The 16,636-nt window shown below is 54.8% G+C and overlaps 1 protein-coding gene across 3 annotated transcripts; it reads left to right on the top strand.

The window, feature by feature from the left end:
* Window positions 1-284: 284 nt before the first annotated feature.
* On the top strand, window positions 285-16,025 carry PDCD6 (programmed cell death 6). 3 transcript variants are annotated; one of them, XM_074329159.1, is made up of 6 exons: window positions 285-490; window positions 1,349-1,410; window positions 8,355-8,399; window positions 9,302-9,460; window positions 12,067-12,131; window positions 13,086-13,195. In XM_074329159.1, exons 1-5 carry the CDS (start codon window positions 390-392, stop codon window positions 12,117-12,119), a joined length of 420 nt encoding a protein of 139 aa, XP_074185260.1. In that variant the 5' UTR covers window positions 285-389; the 3' UTR covers window positions 12,120-12,131; window positions 13,086-13,195. The 3 variants fall into 3 exon arrangements, with proteins under 3 accessions (XP_074185260.1, XP_019600171.1, XP_019600170.1); XM_019744612.2 differs by lacking the exon at window positions 12,067-12,131 and adding an exon at window positions 15,320-16,025 and having other exon boundaries at window positions 289-490; window positions 9,302-9,454; XM_019744611.2 differs by lacking the exon at window positions 12,067-12,131 and adding an exon at window positions 15,320-16,025 and having other exon boundaries at window positions 290-490.
* Window positions 16,026-16,636: the final 611 nt, after the last annotated feature.

The raw sequence follows: 16,636 nt of genomic DNA, 5'->3' as shown, positions 1-16,636 counted from the left end.
CACACGCGCGCTCGTCCCTTGGTCACGCTCGCTTCCAGGACTTTCTTTTGACGCAAGAATTAAACGTGCCCGAGTGGAATACCTTCCGCCCCTCACGTCCGCTCCGCAGGGAGCGGTACCACAACTTGCAGGCCGCGGGAGGCTCGCGCAGGTACCCGCCCCGCAGGCCAGACACGCGGCGGGGCTGGCGGGACTCGAGCGTTGCCTGGCAACGACGCCGCGAGGGGATTGGCTGGGTTCGGCCCCGTGACCTGCTCGGAGACACGCACTTCCTGTGTCCCCGGAAGTGGCGTGCGCTCCAGGCCCAGACCCCGCAGAGGCGGAAGTGGAGACGCCCAGAGCCCTCTCGCCTCGCCGCCGACTCCCCAGCTCCGCCGCGCGCTCGGCCCATGGCCGCCTACCCCTACCGCCCGGGCCCCGGGGCCGCCCCCGGCCCAGCCGCGGGCGCGGCGCTGCCGGACCAGAGCTTCCTGTGGAACGTCTTCCAGAGGTGAGGCCTGCGCGCGCGGGCGCCTGAGGACTCCGCCGGCCTCCCGGCCTCCCGTGCGCCCGCCTCCTCCCGGCCCCCCGCCGCTCTCCTCCCCAGCCGCCTGCCCGTCGCACCCCGGCCGCGAGCGCCTCCGGCCGCTGCTCTCCCGCAGTCCTGTCCCCGCGCCCGCGCCCCCTTCTGGCTCTGGGCTCCTCCCTGCGCCGGCCGTCCCGCGGTCGGAGCGGGCTGGGCACTCCCTGCGCCCGGCCTCCACGCCCCACCCTCCCAGCCAGACGGCCGCGGTGGAGGGGGGGTTGTCGCCGGCTCTTGCGGCGGCGGGCGATGCTAGGCCAGCTTTAGGTAAACAGACACACGGACTCTGCTCCCGAGCTGTAACGTGCCAGCAGCCGGGAAGGAAGCTGGGACGTGGGGGCTGCTGGGGCAGGTGACCCGTTACCTGAGCTCTTTCTGTTCAGGGACGTCCTACCGTGGATGAATGACTGAAACTTGAGTGACTCGCTCAGGGAGTGACTTAACTGATTGAGAGCACCTTCCTGCTTGTGAACTAGAGAGAAGCTGGTGCGGGTGGACTTCAGACAGGCTAAGGGAGGACAGAAGAGAAAGCCCGGAGCAGGGGGAGCTGGAGAAGTGACTGGGCGTGTTGGAGGAGGAACAGCTTGGACTTTGGCAGGTGGAGTGCTTGGGATGAGTGCAGGACGCTCAGGTGCCTCATTCCCCAGCAGAGCAAAGTGAAAGGTCCCTGGGAAGGACGGTTCCAGGATTGAGGAAGGAAGGACCGTCGCGGGTCAAGTTTTGGGCTTGCCACGTTTGCTTTTCGTGCACTTTGGATCCCCAGCTGAACTGATCTTGATTTTGTAGGGTTGATAAAGACAGGAGCGGCGTGATATCCGACAATGAACTCCAGCAAGCACTCTCCAACGGTGAGTTGGGACCTGGCCCTCAGGACCTCTGAACCGAACCAGGCTGACCCACCTGTAGACCTGTTTACTCTCACTGGCATGCGGTGGGATGTTTCTGGTTCATTCTGCCAGGTGGTTTCCTGGTTGTCCTCAGTGCTGCTCTGAGCCGAGCGCCTTGCAGAGCTACACGAAGGACTGGGTGAGCTCAGGGAAACCCTGTTAAAGAAATGCAGGCTGGGCTTAGGTTTGGGGAAGGGGGAGGGAGTCTAGCTTTGTACAGCACAGAGCCTCCAGGAATCTTGAAGGTCATTGAATTTTCTAGGTGTCTGATCTTTGTGGCCTCTTTGGGGAGAGTCATCAAGGTCCCAGAAGCTCCAAGGGGGAAGCTGTTGGGGTGTGTTGGAGATGCTGGGCGCCGGGTAGTGTGGGGGGTGTCTGTCAGTGAGGGAGTACTGGGCACTCAGGTAGGGGTGCAGGGCTCACAGCTCTTGTGGGGGGTGTGCTGGGGCTCTCCTTGTGCTGGACTTCTTGCCTGTTTCAGCTAAAGGTCTCAGTACCATTAGAGACCTTTAGCTTCATTAAGCGTCCTGACTGTATTGCCCTTTCTTTAATTCCTCTGATGCCGCTGTCTTTTGTGATTCTCGTATCTATAGCCTGCCTTTCTAGAGGCATGCCATTTAAGCTAGAAAGGGATTGATTTTGATATGTGAAGATGTTGAAAGGCACTTTGGTGGGGGGAAGAAGTTTGATGCTGTAGAAAGACTGAAATGGGTAGTGGGGAAGGCCAACCCTACCCCCACCCCTGCCATGCAGGCTGTGGGCTCAAGCAAGCGCCCCCCACTGTTAGCATGACCCAGGTGCTGGGTGTTTTGATTGCCTTGTGGTTTACGTGAGCCAAGGGTTTGTTTCTACAGAGGAGCACGTTTCCTTTACAGAGTGGTAGGTACCACTGACTTCATTTCCAGCTTTGAACATTTGTGGGCCACAGATATGGTGCACAACTTCTCGTGTATTTATGTAGATTGATGTCAGGAAATTAATAAATGCCATTATTTCTGCCTTGACAAGTGTGGCTTCTCGATTCTTCTCTGACCATTATTAACCACTCTGTGTTGTTTTGTTAAGAGCATCTGGAATCCAGCAGGCTGCAGTCTGGCAAATCCTGGCTTAAAACTTTTGGAGTGCTGACCAAATGGGTGGTTTCTTCACATCATGTGTGACAGACAGGTGTCTGGATGTTAGCGTGGGTGCCCAGCAGTGACCGGCAGGAAGGGCTCTCCTTCTGAGCTCCTCCCCAGTGAATGGTCTGTTTGGACGTCTCCTTTTTGTGTGTTTGCTGTAAGAGTTGAGAGCTTTCCAGGTTTAAGGTTTGTGTGAAACCTTCTCAATTGGGAGTCATGGTCAGATACTAGAAATCGGCCCATCTTGGGGTTCAGTGGGGTCACTGGGTTTAAATCCTGGCTGTACCAGTGCTAGGAATGTGGCCTGGAGCAAGGATTTGACCTTGCAGGTCCCACAGTTCCTGGGAGGCCAAGTGGAGCAGGGGCTCAGCACTGCTGACTGCGTGAGGAGTGCAGCGTGCCTGCTGCTGGCACTCTCAAGGAGCCAGCTCGGGTCCTGATGGGCTCTCTCAACCTGCTGGTGCTGGTGGGGTTGCCACCTACCAGGGTGCTGCCAGGTGCTTAGCACACCTCACCCCACAGCAGCTGTTTGTGCCCTGTGGTGTGGGGGCCTTTTGTCTGACCTGTGGCTTTAGGCTCCTGTCGCTTCACTAGAGGGTGACAGTGCTGCCCCTGGTCCCTGTGGGGTTCAGAGCACATGGCTCTGTATATGTCAGGCTGCGGTCTTGAACCCCACTTGACAACATCTCTGCCAGGAGCCTGCCTGAGAGAGAATTGGAACAGTTGCCAAAGCGTGTTCAGTCCCCTTTCCTAAGGTAATTTGCAGTCAGTACCTGGTATAACCCAACCGACAGCATTGTTAGTGGCCTTGTAGAGTCACTTCTCCTGAATTTTCCTGTGGGATTCCCTCGACTTCTGTTGGGGGCATGAAGAACTGGCCCCCCGAAGCAGTCACTTAGCCCTGAGAGAGGGGGCTGCCCTGGAGACGGCCGGCTCACTCCTGCCTGGGACTGGTGCCGTGTGCGCTCTGAGCACAGGTGCTGCTCGTGTCTTATAAACCCTGACTCATTTACCCAGTTATGTGTTCCTCTCAGATTAGCTGCTAAGGTGTAGCAAGAGTGGAGCGCGTTCAGAGGGGAGCTTCAGAGCGCAGCCTCAGACTCCTCACTTGCTCAGCCTCCTTTCCTCCTGCCGTCCCACAGATTCAGATTCACTTGCCTGACTGTTTTCATAAACTTCGCTTCTTTCTGCAGCAAGGCAGGTGATTAGTGAGGACAGATTTCTGGTCCTTTTCACAGCGCCACAGAGCAGGTGACAGTATCGCTACCATTTGGCTGGCCCAGTTGCCATCATATGCAGAGCCAGGATTGGCACCCCGCAGTGTTGCTGGAGCAGGCCACCCTGTGCCCCACCTCCCGGTGGGTGTGCTGCCCCGCCCTTGAGCCCCTGTGGTGCTTTGATGCGCTCCTTCCTCCTGTCAGAATCGTGCTCCGAGTGTCTCTTCCTGGACTAAGGCCATTTGGTCACTGGATGACATGTCACTACTCTCCACTCTCCTCCCTGAACTCTCACAGCTGATGTCAGTGAAGTTACTTCGGCGTCTGACTTTCCTCCCAGGAACGGGCTTGTTTTCGTGTGAGAGCTAGGGTTTTAGGCTCTCAGGGTCCCAGTTTTGTTAACTGATTGCTGGAGGGGAAACCGGAGTTGCAGAGCAGCATGGCTTCTCACTTGCCTACATCGTGCCCCAAGTGCTCTGTTGGAATCAGTTGAAAGCACCCTGGGTGCTGTGGGGACCAGGTCCCGGATGGACTTACTGCCACAGGAAAGCCTCTAGAAATGCCTGCTCTGGGGGACATGTGGTCTGTGTGTTTCAGGGGACAGAAGAGGGCCGTTGTCATGCCTTTGTCACAAGCTAGCACGGCTTTTAGGTGCTTATTTCACTTTCACGTTGTTTCTTGGGATTAAGGGAGTTAATTCTGCTCAAACCTTCTCTTGGTGCTTTGAGGTTTGCCTTAGCACACTACTGTGTTTTGAGGAGGCATTTTTTAGCTGTGTTTTAAAAAAATAATTGGTATTCTTTTAAAGGTATTTTTATCAAAATAGAGTTCCAGTTCCCTTGGGGAATCCCATATTAAGGAGAGAAGTCAGACCATCCAAGCAGACACTTCCCTGCTGCCTTTGATCAGGTCTCATCACCACCCCGACCCATTGCCCAGTGGTGTGGCCGTGTCGGCTGCACAGGGAGTGTGCGATCTGTGGTGCATGGCTGAGGCCTGACTCAGCAGGCTGGGCTGCTCAGAGCCTGCAGTTTCCAACAAGGGCCTCTTTGATGACGGGCTGCCTCTGGAATGTTTGACTGATAAGGGTGTCTTGTCCACTGAGAGTCTTGAGCTCATCCTACCCCGTTGCCTGGATAGTTTCCACCGCGAGTATGGTGACAGCAAATACCTACCTTCCCTCTGGGCGTCGGGAGCCTCTGCCTGACCCCCGAGAAAAGCCCTGGGCTTCAGGCTCAGGGGCGCTCTCCTGGTTGGCAGCCTCTCACATGTGTCCTCAGCCTGTCACAGCAGAATCAGGCGTGTCCTGCGTGACCACGGGGCCTCTGGAAGCTCTGCCTGGTCTCCCCACAACTTGTCCGTGCCTTTCCCTCTGCTGGTTTTCCCGTGCCCTTCCACTGTTAACAAGCTGTGGCCATGAATGTTGTCGGCCCTCACTAGGCATCGAGCCTGAGGGAGGTCTGGGGCCCCTCAGTACAGCCTGTCAGGTCTGCTCTTCCCAGGAACTTGCCCACCACAGTGCCACATGGAAACACAGGATGGTTGGGACTGGGTGACGTGGCTCTGCCTACGGGTTACTCCACAAGCCTGGGCAGGTGACAGTATTCCTGGCGCCGTGTCTTCAGGTGCAGAATAGGGCACCTGGAAGTTTAGATCCCCCTCCAGCCAAGCCCAGCGCTCCAGGTCCCGCGTCTGCCTGAACTGGGGGACACTGACCTCCCAGGACTGGGTCTGCAGTCTTCACTGTTAGACTCTTAGATCGTTTTGATTTCCACTAGTGTAAGTACTGTGCTGATTTGACCCAAAGTTCCATAGAACAAGCTTCTAGAAGTGGCATTATCAGATCGGAGGGTATAGGCATCGTCAAATTGCTTTCCAGAAAGGCCATATTTGCGGTCATGGCTGTTTGAAGCCGTAATTGGAGATGACTGGTGAGGTATGGTGCTGTGCCGGGCCGGGGGGGGGGGGGGGGGGGGCGAAGTCCTGGCAGATCTGTGCACTGCATGGCGTGCATTGTGGGGCCCTCGGGAGCCCCCCCCCCCCAATGCACAGCTCCTCTGGCAGGAAGGCGGAGTCTCGGGTCTGCTGCATTGGAGTGCGCAGAAGTCACCAGTGATGAAGGAAAAGTCTGGTTATTCCCCAGAGATTCCCAGTAGGTGTCCCAGGTGTGTGTGCGCTAGAGGCCTCACCCTTTACCGCCTGCGGAGTCTTCATCAACCAAACTTACGTTTGTGGTGAAGAGGGCATTTCAAGAAAGAAAACTCTTTGGAGAGTAAAAAGACAAAATACTGTCACAGAACGGGATTTCCCAGCTAGAGAAGGGGCGCAGATACCAATTCCTAAAACCATTTGTGCTGGAGCTTGGTGGGGCAATGCTGAAGCGCCTGGTGGTGACAGTGGTGAGCTGCGGCTCGTGCCGGTGCCACACGCCCATCGCTGCTGCTTCTCAGCGCTTTAGCACTGTCCCCAAACTGGGTGAAAAAGTTGTGCATTCAGTTGACGGAAACAGTAATATGTTTCTGTTTTCTTTGCTTCTTGGAGATGAAGTTGAGGCAAGACTGACGGGTACAGTAACGATACGTTTCTGCATAAAAGTCAGACAGGAAATCTGCACGCTGAGGGGTTCTGACGCTCCTGGGCACGGTGGTTACTGGGGCCGGCCCAGACCGCCGGGGGCGCCGCGCTGGGGGCTTGTGCAGAGCCTCACCTTCAGTGCGCACGCTTCTCTTGCCTCCCGGAGTGCTTTCTGACAGAGCTGAGGTGTAAAGTACGGAGCTCTCGGCCGACACTCGGGGACATTTAATGCGTTCATGACCAGGGTATTAAACCTCTGCCCGGACAGCACGGCGCCTCATGGTGGGTTGGGAAGCTTTGATGTGAAGCCTGGGAACCGGGTCACAGGACTAGCACATGCGGAGTCATTTAGCTGTTGGCATCCCTGGGTTTCCCTGGAGAGTCGGGCCCCATTTGGTAACAGAAGGACTGCAGGTGTGCAGCCTGGCTCTGCCGTCCCACCTCCATCACTGGCCAGGCTGACCCTCTGCTCTCCTGAGCCCGGGACCTGCCATCCTCAGTCCTGCAGCACGGCCGCCGGTCCCCCTGGGCCTGTCATCTCTGCACTGCACGTGCACCTGCCCGGGCATCTGTCCCCGTGAGGAGCCTGTGTGGCCTCAGCCCGGGTACTTGTGTTGCTTCCGTTCAGCACTGTTTGGCCAAGTCGCTGCGCAGCCGGGAGGGACCTCAGGCGGGGTCCCACAGCTGCATCCACCTCTGCCCTGCACAGCCAGCGCTCAGGACTGCCCCCATTGGCCACGTCACCTGTGGCAGGTGGAGGAGGGAGCGTGGTGGGAGAGGCTCCAGTGCGGACACCTGGGTCCCCAGCTGTAGTTAGGGGTCTGGTGTGGGGGGGCTTCCTGTAACCGTTGTCTTTCTGTCCTGGGTTCTGACTTCTAGTCCCTCTGCATGTGCTCCTATAACACCTGCGCAGAGGAGCTGTGCAGCGCTGCTGTGTGCTGAGCAGGGGACAGCTGTGCCCCTGCCCTCGGGGGGGAGCGGCCCGACTGGCCTGACGGCAGCAGGTGTGCTGAGGGGGCGGCTGGGGGTGTGGGACGCTCAGGGAAAGCCCCTCCTGAGGAAGCGTGTCGCCTGAGGCTTAAAGGGGAGGTGGGAGTCGGTGGCAGTGCATGGGTTTGGAGGGGCACACGTGTGGGTGAGAGGTGTGTAGGAGCGTGTGTCCCCAGAACTGGAGCAGTCGTGTGTGTAGAAGAAGTGGGCTGTTTTATACAAGTGGGGGGTGGGGGCAGAGACACTGCTTGGCCTCCACATTGAAAACATGTTTTTGCTTTGTGCTGAGGATAAACATTGATAAAGGTACAAAAACACGTTCTTGGGCGTAGGGGCATGTGATGAACATGGCAGCACTCCCAAGTTCTCACGTCTGTCAGTGCAGCAGTCCCCTCTGAAATGCGGTGGGTGACATCCTGTCACTGTTTTGAGGTGAATCGTGGAGTAATGTGACCGACCTTTCATCTCCAAGGAAACAGTATGATGCCCAGATGGAATTTGATATATTTTAAGGCCTGGTTCTGTGGTGTGTTCTCCGTGTGCTTTGGCATGCTTGCCAAAGGGGACAGGAAATCACGTGGTGCCTGTGTGTAGAATTTCTGGGTGTCTGGGGGCTCCAGGACTGGGAGCAGTGGTGTAGTTGCTGACATTCCTAACGATACTAAGTGCCGGCTTCCACCGGTGGCTGCGTTTGTGGGAAGTTCGGAACGTATGAGAATCAGAGATAGCCGTGTCTCGGTGAAGCTGCACAGGCGTGCTGTCCGGCTCAGACCTTGGTGGACAGCTGTGAGTGTCGGGTGGCACCTGAGGGCTCCTGCAATGGCGGAGGGAGCCCGGCGCCTCACTGACAGCCCCTCCCACTGTGCCTCGCTGAGAACCGCTGCTCTAGTCTCAGCGGTAAAAGCACGTCGCTCATGCTCATCAGCTTCGCGTATTACAGGTTGGGAACCAGGGGATTCCAGTACAAGCGATTTCTCTTACCTGAGCTCCTTTTCGTTTTCAGGCACCTGGACTCCATTTAACCCCGTGACTGTCAGGTCAATCATATGTGAGTATGGGCACCGGCGTCCTGCCTGGGTGGCGGGCGGGTGGGGGCTGCGCTCCCTCCTGGGCTACCCAGGGCCTGCACTGCTGTCCCTCCCGGCTCCAGCCAGCCCACATCTGGCCTGCCCTTTAGGCCCCAGCCCTCAAGCTCCCAGGCAATAGGACACTTGCTGCATGTGACAGGAGGGAACGCTGGCACTGCCTTCTCGCCTGAGTTCTCCCTCTGTGGAATTCACTGGGCTGAGATGTAGTTCTGACCAGACCGAGGACACTCATGTTACGGCCTTATGTTAATCTGTACCTGAAAAGACACCAAGTGATTCATTTTCTCTAAACCAGTAATTCAGACTGCGTTTTTCTGTGTATGTTTTGCAGTTACATGTAGTTGTAGGTTCTTTGGAGCTGGAACTGAGCTGACTTTAGTGAAGGCAGGTCTTGGCAAAAAAAACACCTCTAAAGCCAGTCGAGTGTGTGTCACTGGCGTGGCCTCCCTCGCAGAGGGCTCTTCTGAGCTCCTGGAGGACGGAGGGGGCAGCTCGCGAATTAGACCTGTGTTCTAGCCCCAGAGCCAGGGGTTGGGGGCCACTTAACTCTGCCCCTTTGCACCTAGCTGGCAAAGCACGGGGTCGTGCTTCAGAGCGACGCACTTCTCATTGTGGCTCTAATAGTGTGTTTTGTGTGCACTTTGCACAGAGGCTATGGCTGGGTGACAGTCTCCACACCCCTCACCCAGACAATAAGCACTGACTAGCCCCACTTAGGGATTCGCTGGCCAAGCACCACACTGGTTCCGGAGAAGCCTGGGTTTGCTGAGGACGTGGGGAGGGCTCGGCTGTGGCTGCAGGTGTTGTGACCAATGCTGGGGTTGTGTTTGCTGCGTACTACTCACATTGTTTTTTGTCTCAGCCATGTTTGACCGAGAGAACAAGGCTGGCGTGAACTTCAACGAGTTCACTGGCGTCTGGAAGTACATCACAGACTGGCAGAACGTCTTCCGTACCTACGACAGGGACAATTCCGGGATGATTGACAAGAACGAGCTCAAGCAAGCACTCTCAGGTTTTGGTAATTCACTGATCTTGATTGTGTAGCGTGTTTCATTTTGGAACCTAAGTGCTGTTCCAGTTGCTTTTACTTTGTGCAGCTTACCGATTTTGTAACCCAGTCTGTGAAATTTTTGTTTATGTCATACAGATTCATATTTTGGTATTACTGGAGACTTTTATGCAGCTTTTCATCCAAAATGAGATAAGGGCTATGCAATCGTTTATCTTTTGTGAGTGGAGTGACATCACGAGCACATTGAGAATGTGGCTTTGCAATACTTCAAAGTGAATAAGTGGAAAAACCAGTATAGGGCCGCTAATATTTCCAGGTACAACAGAAGACACAGGAAGATGATAAAATACCCATGAGGCGATGCTCTACGCTGCCTCACATGGGGCACTGGAGTCAGCTGAGCCCCCATTCTCACGTGCATGTCAGCCTGAGTGTACGCACGCCACGTGCGTGCTAGGCCTGCGTGGGTGCTGTGCTGTCAGGCGTGGCCGCACGGTCCCTTCCAGAGTGTCAGCGGGCCTTTGATACCTGTGCTGGGTCTGAGAGGAGGTTGGGCTTTTTATTTATGGAGGGAAAACTAAAATGCGATGGGCTGGTTCAGGGTGTGAAGCCACGCTGAGGTTCTCCTCTGGGACAGTCTCAGTCGGCCCTCTGTTCACTGGGCCCGTGTTACAAAACCACCTGTGTGTTGTCTTTAAAAGGCTGCTTACAAATGCCTTCTAGAAAAATAAGAAACGTTAGATCATAATGTACTATGTTGTAGGTGTTTGGAGTTGACTGATATAAGCTGATTTCAGTTCTCGTTCTCAGCATGGCTCCCGCCCTCTCCGTGTGTCTCTGGTCACATACTTGATGCTGCCTGTCCTCCTTCACTGTCCTTCTTGCCTTAGGAACTCGTCCATAGTGTGTCAGCTAGAGGAATTCTGCTCGGAGCTCTCCAGCTGTGGCTCAGGGTCAGGGTCAGGGTGTGGGCAGGACGTGGACGTCGGGTTCTAGGAGTTGGAACTTGGGATGCAGCTGACCTTGCTCTGCCCTTGGGGACAGGTGGGGGCTGCAGGGAAGGAGCTGGAGGCCTGGCCAAGCTGGGGGTTCTGGGGGGAAGTAGGTCCTGTGAGTGATTTCCAGACAAGTGACCTCCGGTGTCATGGAGCTGTGTTATTTCACCCTGTCAGGCCTGTAGCCTTCTTTACTTGGTGCTGTGACCACTGGGTCCGTAGCGCTCCCGGTGGAAACACTCCTGGTCCCCGTCAGACCTGGGCCGTGTGCGGCCACTGAACACGCAAGGCAGGAGTGGTGTCCTGGAGTCGGCAGGCCCCTCACACCGTCAGTGCCAGGTCCTTCCTGACAGCCGAGCTCTTTCTGGAGAAAGGAAGGGTTCTTCAGCATTTCAGTTTTTTCCCGAAAGTTTCTTCCTGTGCTCAGCTCTTCAATCCTAGGGACTTTTCTGGAGCCGTCTTCTGTGAAGGGGTCATTGTCCTCCTTTTCCCATATTGGTGGTTTTGGAAGACTTGGGGTAGTGACTTAGGTGACGTGCCGCAGAAGCAGACCGTCGTGTTCAGTTTTGACCACGAAGAACAAGCATCTTGCCTGTGGTAAGCAGGGGGTGTTTTAGTTTAGCAGACGCGTGAGGGGGCCCGGATTCAATCCCTAAGGTGCCCTCTGACCTCTGTCGGCTCCACGTGGGGTCTCAGGCCAGCCTTAGTAGCACTGTGTGACCCGGACTGGTGCATGTGCTGGATTTCGTAGTCCATCCATTCATTTGAGAAGCTTTTTATTCTTAATACATGCTACGTGCCAGGTACAGAGCCCTGGAAATGGAAAGGCGCAGCAGTATGGCCCTCACTCCTGCCATTCCTGGGGGCAGTGCTGCGACCCTAACGGGCAGGCACGTGGGGCTCCACACCCAAAGCCCCTCCTCGCCGCCCCTCTACCCAGCCCCTGGCAGCCACTAAGCTGGTCTGGTGTCGGTTAGAAGACTCGATGAGAGTAGAATGACCCTGCATTTACTCCTCACTCATTTTCAACTGTTTTCCGTCATTTGCTGCTCTTGCTTTGTCCTCTTTTTATGCTGAGGTGGAAAGGTGCTCATTGGCAGGTCGGGGTGTGGCCCAGCAGCCAGCACGCCAGGTCTGGAGGGTGGCCAGCCCTGAGCAGGGCGCCATGTGGGGGCGCATGTAGAGAGCACCCTGTGAGTCATCACTGCCTGGGTTTTCACTGGGGGGGTGCTCGTGGAGGAATGGCTGCTCCCAGATTTCGCCTTCCTTCTGTGGTTTGTTCATTTTCTAGTCTGACTTCCTTTGCCTTTGTTTTTCCGGCAATAATATTGAGGCCCAGGGGCACTGGAAGTTGCTCCCGCTGTCGTCTGTAGATTGTGGAGCGAGACCCTGTATCATCATTGCTCTCGTCTGTCCTTTCCCAGGCTGGGCAGGAGACCATCGCGCAGTGATGGATGGGCATGCCTGCTCGCTCTGTTCCAAGCTCTGCCCTCACTAGCGCTGTCTTTGTCTTATCTGACCCCAGGCACCAGTGCTGGGCGTGAGGAGATGAGACAAATAGGGGCCAGGACATGCTGTCTCTTCCTGACTAAGTCAGGCATTCTGTCTTCTACTCAGCTTGCAGGGCGGGGGCCCCTGGATTTCAGTCACAGATGAGCAAAGCACGCTGACCACTCAGGAAGGTACTAGCACATGTTTGCATGTTTGACTCTTTTCTGTAGAGTGTTAAGTTCTCATACAGGTAATTAACTGTAACGTTCAGAAAGTACATGCACATTTCCTTACAAAGATTGCAGCAAGAATGAAAACCAGCAACAGTGTTGGGCACCTGGATCTTGTCTCCTGAATAAGTAAGGACACCATGGTTACACAGGTAGGGGTGGAGAGGGAAGGGAAGGAAGTAGGTGTTCTCGTTCACAGTGGCCCCCTGGGGTGTCCTGCACACACGGGGCTCTGCGTCCCATCTTCAGAGCCATCTGCTGCTGGAGACCTTTTCAAGACGTGTCCAATAAATTGAAAATGGAATTGGTGACTCTTTGCCGTAACATTTGGTGACCCCTCTGTGGTTTTGAACTTGGTGAGGCTGCCTTACTCCTGGTAATGTTAAGCTTCCTAATGCCACTTGCTAACTTGCGTGGGGGAGAGTCCATTAATTAACATCCTGTTTCCTTCAGTTTACATTTTGTGTCACTGGAGGCCTGGATGCTGTTTTGTCTGTCACAGTGTTCTCTGGTACTGAGTAACCCAGGGCAGCCGAGTTATTCAGCGTGTGCACGTAGGTAATACACGTCGTAAAGCCCATCAGTGAAGGGCTCTTTGCAGTGCTAACTGGTTGCGTTCTGGAGCTTGGCAGATCCGCCCGGTGGGGCAGGAGTGGCCAGTGGCAGCTCTGCAGTACAGATGGTGACACACAAGTGACTGCGTGAGCCTCTGCCCTGGGTGGCTCGTCAGCCTCCAGGAAGACACTCCAGCCGGGTAGTGGTCACCGCTGCCTGGCTGCGTGCAGAGTGCGTTTGAATGCATTTGCTGTGTGTGTCCAGTCCAGCCTGGGCTATCGGCTCTGGGGACAGGGCGGGTGTCGGGGGAGGTGGTGCTGACCAGACCTGTGTGGCTGCCTTACTCTGGTCGTCTTGCAGGCTACCGGCTATCCGACCAGTTTCACGACATCCTCATCCGGAAGTTCGACAGACAAGGCCGGGGCCAGATTGCCTTTGACGACTTCATCCAGGGCTGCATTGTCCTACAGGTACTGATGGGAGGCGGGTGGGGCCGCGTATTCTGGAAGTGCAGACTGGAGGGAGCCAGGTGTGTGGACAGTACTTTCTGGAGTTCCTCGAGTTAGTATTGCCTGTGGAGTTACTGCTGTTAGTACAGCTGTCAACAGTCGTGTCCTTTCTCCCCTGGGAGCTCTCGCAGCCGTGAGTCTGGGAGAGGTTGTGATTCACGTTCCCAGCGAGTCACTTACGTGTGTGGGGAGCTTTGGTTGTACTTCTGTTCTCAGGAAACATGAGCTGTCCTCGAGCTCTTCCCTCTGCCCTGCCTCCTGTGTGGGGTGCATCTGCCCGTCCCTGTCGGCGTGCAGCCAGTGGACTGCGAGGGCCGCGGAGCCTGGGAGCCTGCCCAGAGACACCCCTAGCACGGGCTGCCACCCCAGAGATCTTACATGTCTCTCAACGTTTTTATTAGGACAAATTTTCAAAGAAAATGTTGGTAGCAGAGACGACAGTAAAATGAGCCTATGTGCCCGTCACTCAGGCTCAGCGGTTAGACTCATGGCCACAAATGGGGTGACTCCACGGCCCCCACTGTTCCTACTAATGGGAAGTGAATGTGTCCCGCAAGGTCTCCGTAGAACCCTCTAGAATGTAAGCCCTTGCGGTGTGAATCCAGGTGGAGCTTACGCCTTGTCAGCTTCAAAATACACTGAGACGTGTGAACACATGAGGCTTTTACATTTAATTTGGAGTTCTGGAAAATATTCTCCGATTTTTTTCCTGTTAAAATGGTAGGTCAGTAGCAGTGCAGTTTCTCTGACGTCATCATCTCTTTCCCGGTGAGGCTGCATTGGTCAGTCTCGTCAGTGACAGGTCTGTTCACATTTTTTTTTTTTTTTAATATTTTATTGGGGAAGGGGAACAGGACTTTTTTATTGGGGAACAGTGTGTACTTCCAGGACTTTTTTCCAAATCAAGTTGTTGTCCTTTTAGTCTTAGTTGTGGAGGGCACAGCTCAGCTCCAGGTCCAGTTGCCATTGTTAGTTGCGGGGGGCGCAGCCCACCATCCCCTGTGGGAGTGGAACCGGCAACCTTGTGATTGAGAGGATGTGCTCCAGCCAACTGAGCCATCTGGGAGCTCAGCGGCAGCTCAGCTCAAGGTGCCGTGTTCAATCTTGGTTGCAGAGGGCGCAGCCCACCATCCCTTGCGGGAGTCAAGGAGTCGAACCAGCAACCTTGTGGTTGAGAGCCCGTGCTCCAGCCAACTGAGCCATCTGGCCATCCGGGAGCTGAGCAGTAGCTCATTGACTTCATTCTAGTTGCAGAGGGCGCAGCTCGCTGGTCCATGTGGGAATCGAACCGGTAGCCCCGTTGCCCAGAGCTCGTGCTCTAACCAACCGAGCCACCCGTCCGCCCCTTGAAGTTGCTTTTGACAAAATAACATGAAAACTTGTAGAAATCTTTAAAAATTACAATTTAAACATAAACTAAGAAAAGGTGCCCATTGTTCTTCAAGCCACAATTAAGCGCTGGTGGTTTCTGCCATTTGTTTTTCACACATGCTAGGATGCTCTGCCTGACGCTGAAGGGATGGTCACCTGTGTCAGGCCCCGTTTGCTGTGGCCATTTCACCTGCCCTAGCACTGGAGTGGGGCATGGCTCACATGGCCAGGTTCTGGGCAGCCGGCTGGCCACCAAGGTCAGGATGAAGCTGGGCGCTGTTTTCTTCTCTTGTCACGGAACTGCCCATCTCCTCTTGTCCTGCAAGGCTTCAGACCTATTGTACTCGCCCTTCTCTGTTCTCTGGGCCAGCACTTACCAAGCTGTCCCTGCTTTTGGGTACAGTGGTCCCCCTCTAGATGGTCAGGCTTGTGAACCAGACTCAGGCGGCACCCTGGGGTAGGGGAGGGGTGTGGCAGACAGGAGGACGTTGGGGGTGGCAGGAGATCCCTTCCATGCTGTCACCTGCTGGGTGGGGCCAATTTCTAGAGAGGAGCCCCCCCACACACACGTGCCTCCCTGCGCTGATCTGTCAGAGGTAGGGGATGTGGAGACATGAACGCTTCTGAAGTCGGGGTTCTGAATCTCTTTGCCAAGTACATTTTGTTCCTTCGTTTAGTAAATGTCAGGATCTAAATGCCTGTGTTTTTTTCCAGAGGCTGACAGATATATTCAGACGCTACGACACGGATCAGGACGGCTGGATTCAGGTGTCATACGAACAGTATCTTTCCATGGTCTTCAGCATCGTATAACACTGTCGTTTTGCAAACAGCAACATGACGTGCGGAGAAAAGACCGAAAATGCCAAATCCCTTTAATGAAATGGAACACGGATGCAGTAGACGCTGTTCTTCCTTTAGATTTTGTATAATTAATATTTGGGGACCCCACTGTACATATGTGGATAAGCTGATTAACAGTTTTATAGTCGTAACAATAGTTGTATCGTCATTCAGATACAAGCATTGGATTTGGGGCTGTTTGATTGTGCCATGAGGTAAGATATACGTACGTTCCTGTGTTCTGCATGTAAAGAATTCATCATGTGCTTTCCAAATGGCTTCAGTTCTGTAGTGGAAATACTTTATTAGCCAGTAGGAGTTTTAAAAGCATACGGAACTTGCACAGAAGGCTTTTCGTGCCTTACTGTTTAAGAAGGAGTGTACTGTATTGACTCGAGTATGCAATGTAAGCACTGTGCCCCTTGTTCCAGTCTGTCTCAGACGCACTCGTGAGGCGCCTCCGGAGGGCCCAGGACACAGCTCTGCTTGGGGAAATGTGTAGATACCACCCATCCTGTTACGGGAGTTTGTTTCAATTTCAAAAAAAACTTTGGACTTAAAATCCAGATGTGGTTTAGAGGCGTGTGGGATTCTCTCATTTACTGATGGTTCACTCTGTGCCCTGCGATGGTCTGTTAGACTTTTCAAACATCAAAGTGGAGCGAGTGGTCAGCCCGCCCATCTGGTCACCAGCATCACTAGGGTGGCCCTCGGCCCTGCCGCTCACAGAATCGCTTTAGGCTGTTTCTACCCCTCTCCCTTAAGTGTGCTTCCCCACACCAGAATTTGGTGGGTGTCAGTGATTCATAAATGGGTCTGCGACATCAAAAAAAGCACTTCAGGGTCCGAGCTTGGGGGCCTTGGCAGCTGTAGGTTTCTTATCTGTGGTGTCTGTTAGAGGGATCTGAGCGTCACAGGTCACAATCTGGGGGGCTCAGACTGGCCTTGTGTGGGAGGTTCCATGGGGATTTCCACCCCTTTTCAGCTGGGTGCGTCTCTAGATGTCAACACGCTTGTGACACAGCAGCAGCACATGACCCCAGGTTCTGCTTTAGTGAGGTCAATTCGCTGACCCCAAACTCCAAATTCATAACTGCAAGCTGTCTTCAGACCCCCAGGCCCCAAGCTCCAGACCCGATGAGGCCCCGTCAGACCCTAGGACCCAAATTCCCGACTCGGTGAGTGCCA

This window comes from Rhinolophus sinicus, linkage group LG03, assembly GCF_036562045.2.
Source record: "Rhinolophus sinicus isolate RSC01 linkage group LG03, ASM3656204v1, whole genome shotgun sequence".
Lineage (NCBI taxonomy): Eukaryota > Metazoa > Chordata > Mammalia > Chiroptera > Rhinolophidae > Rhinolophus > Rhinolophus sinicus.
The sequence above is the reverse complement of the archived record's forward strand: the minus strand, read 5'-3'. Positions and strand labels throughout refer to the sequence as shown.

What these genes read in the sequence shown, in the direction of transcription:
- PDCD6 (XM_019744611.2), top strand. Translation starts at nt 390, where the DNA reads ATGGCCGCCTACCCCTACCGCCCGGGCCCCGGGGCCGCCCCCGGCCCA. An exon ending in CCAGCAAGCACTCTCCAACG is followed by an intron (nt 1,411 to 8,354) that starts GTGAGTTGGGAC and finishes TTTCGTTTTCAG; the next exon opens with GCACCTGGACTCCATTTAAC. An exon ending in GACTGTCAGGTCAATCATAT is followed by an intron (nt 8,400 to 9,301) that starts GTGAGTATGGGC and finishes TTTTTGTCTCAG; the next exon opens with CCATGTTTGACCGAGAGAAC.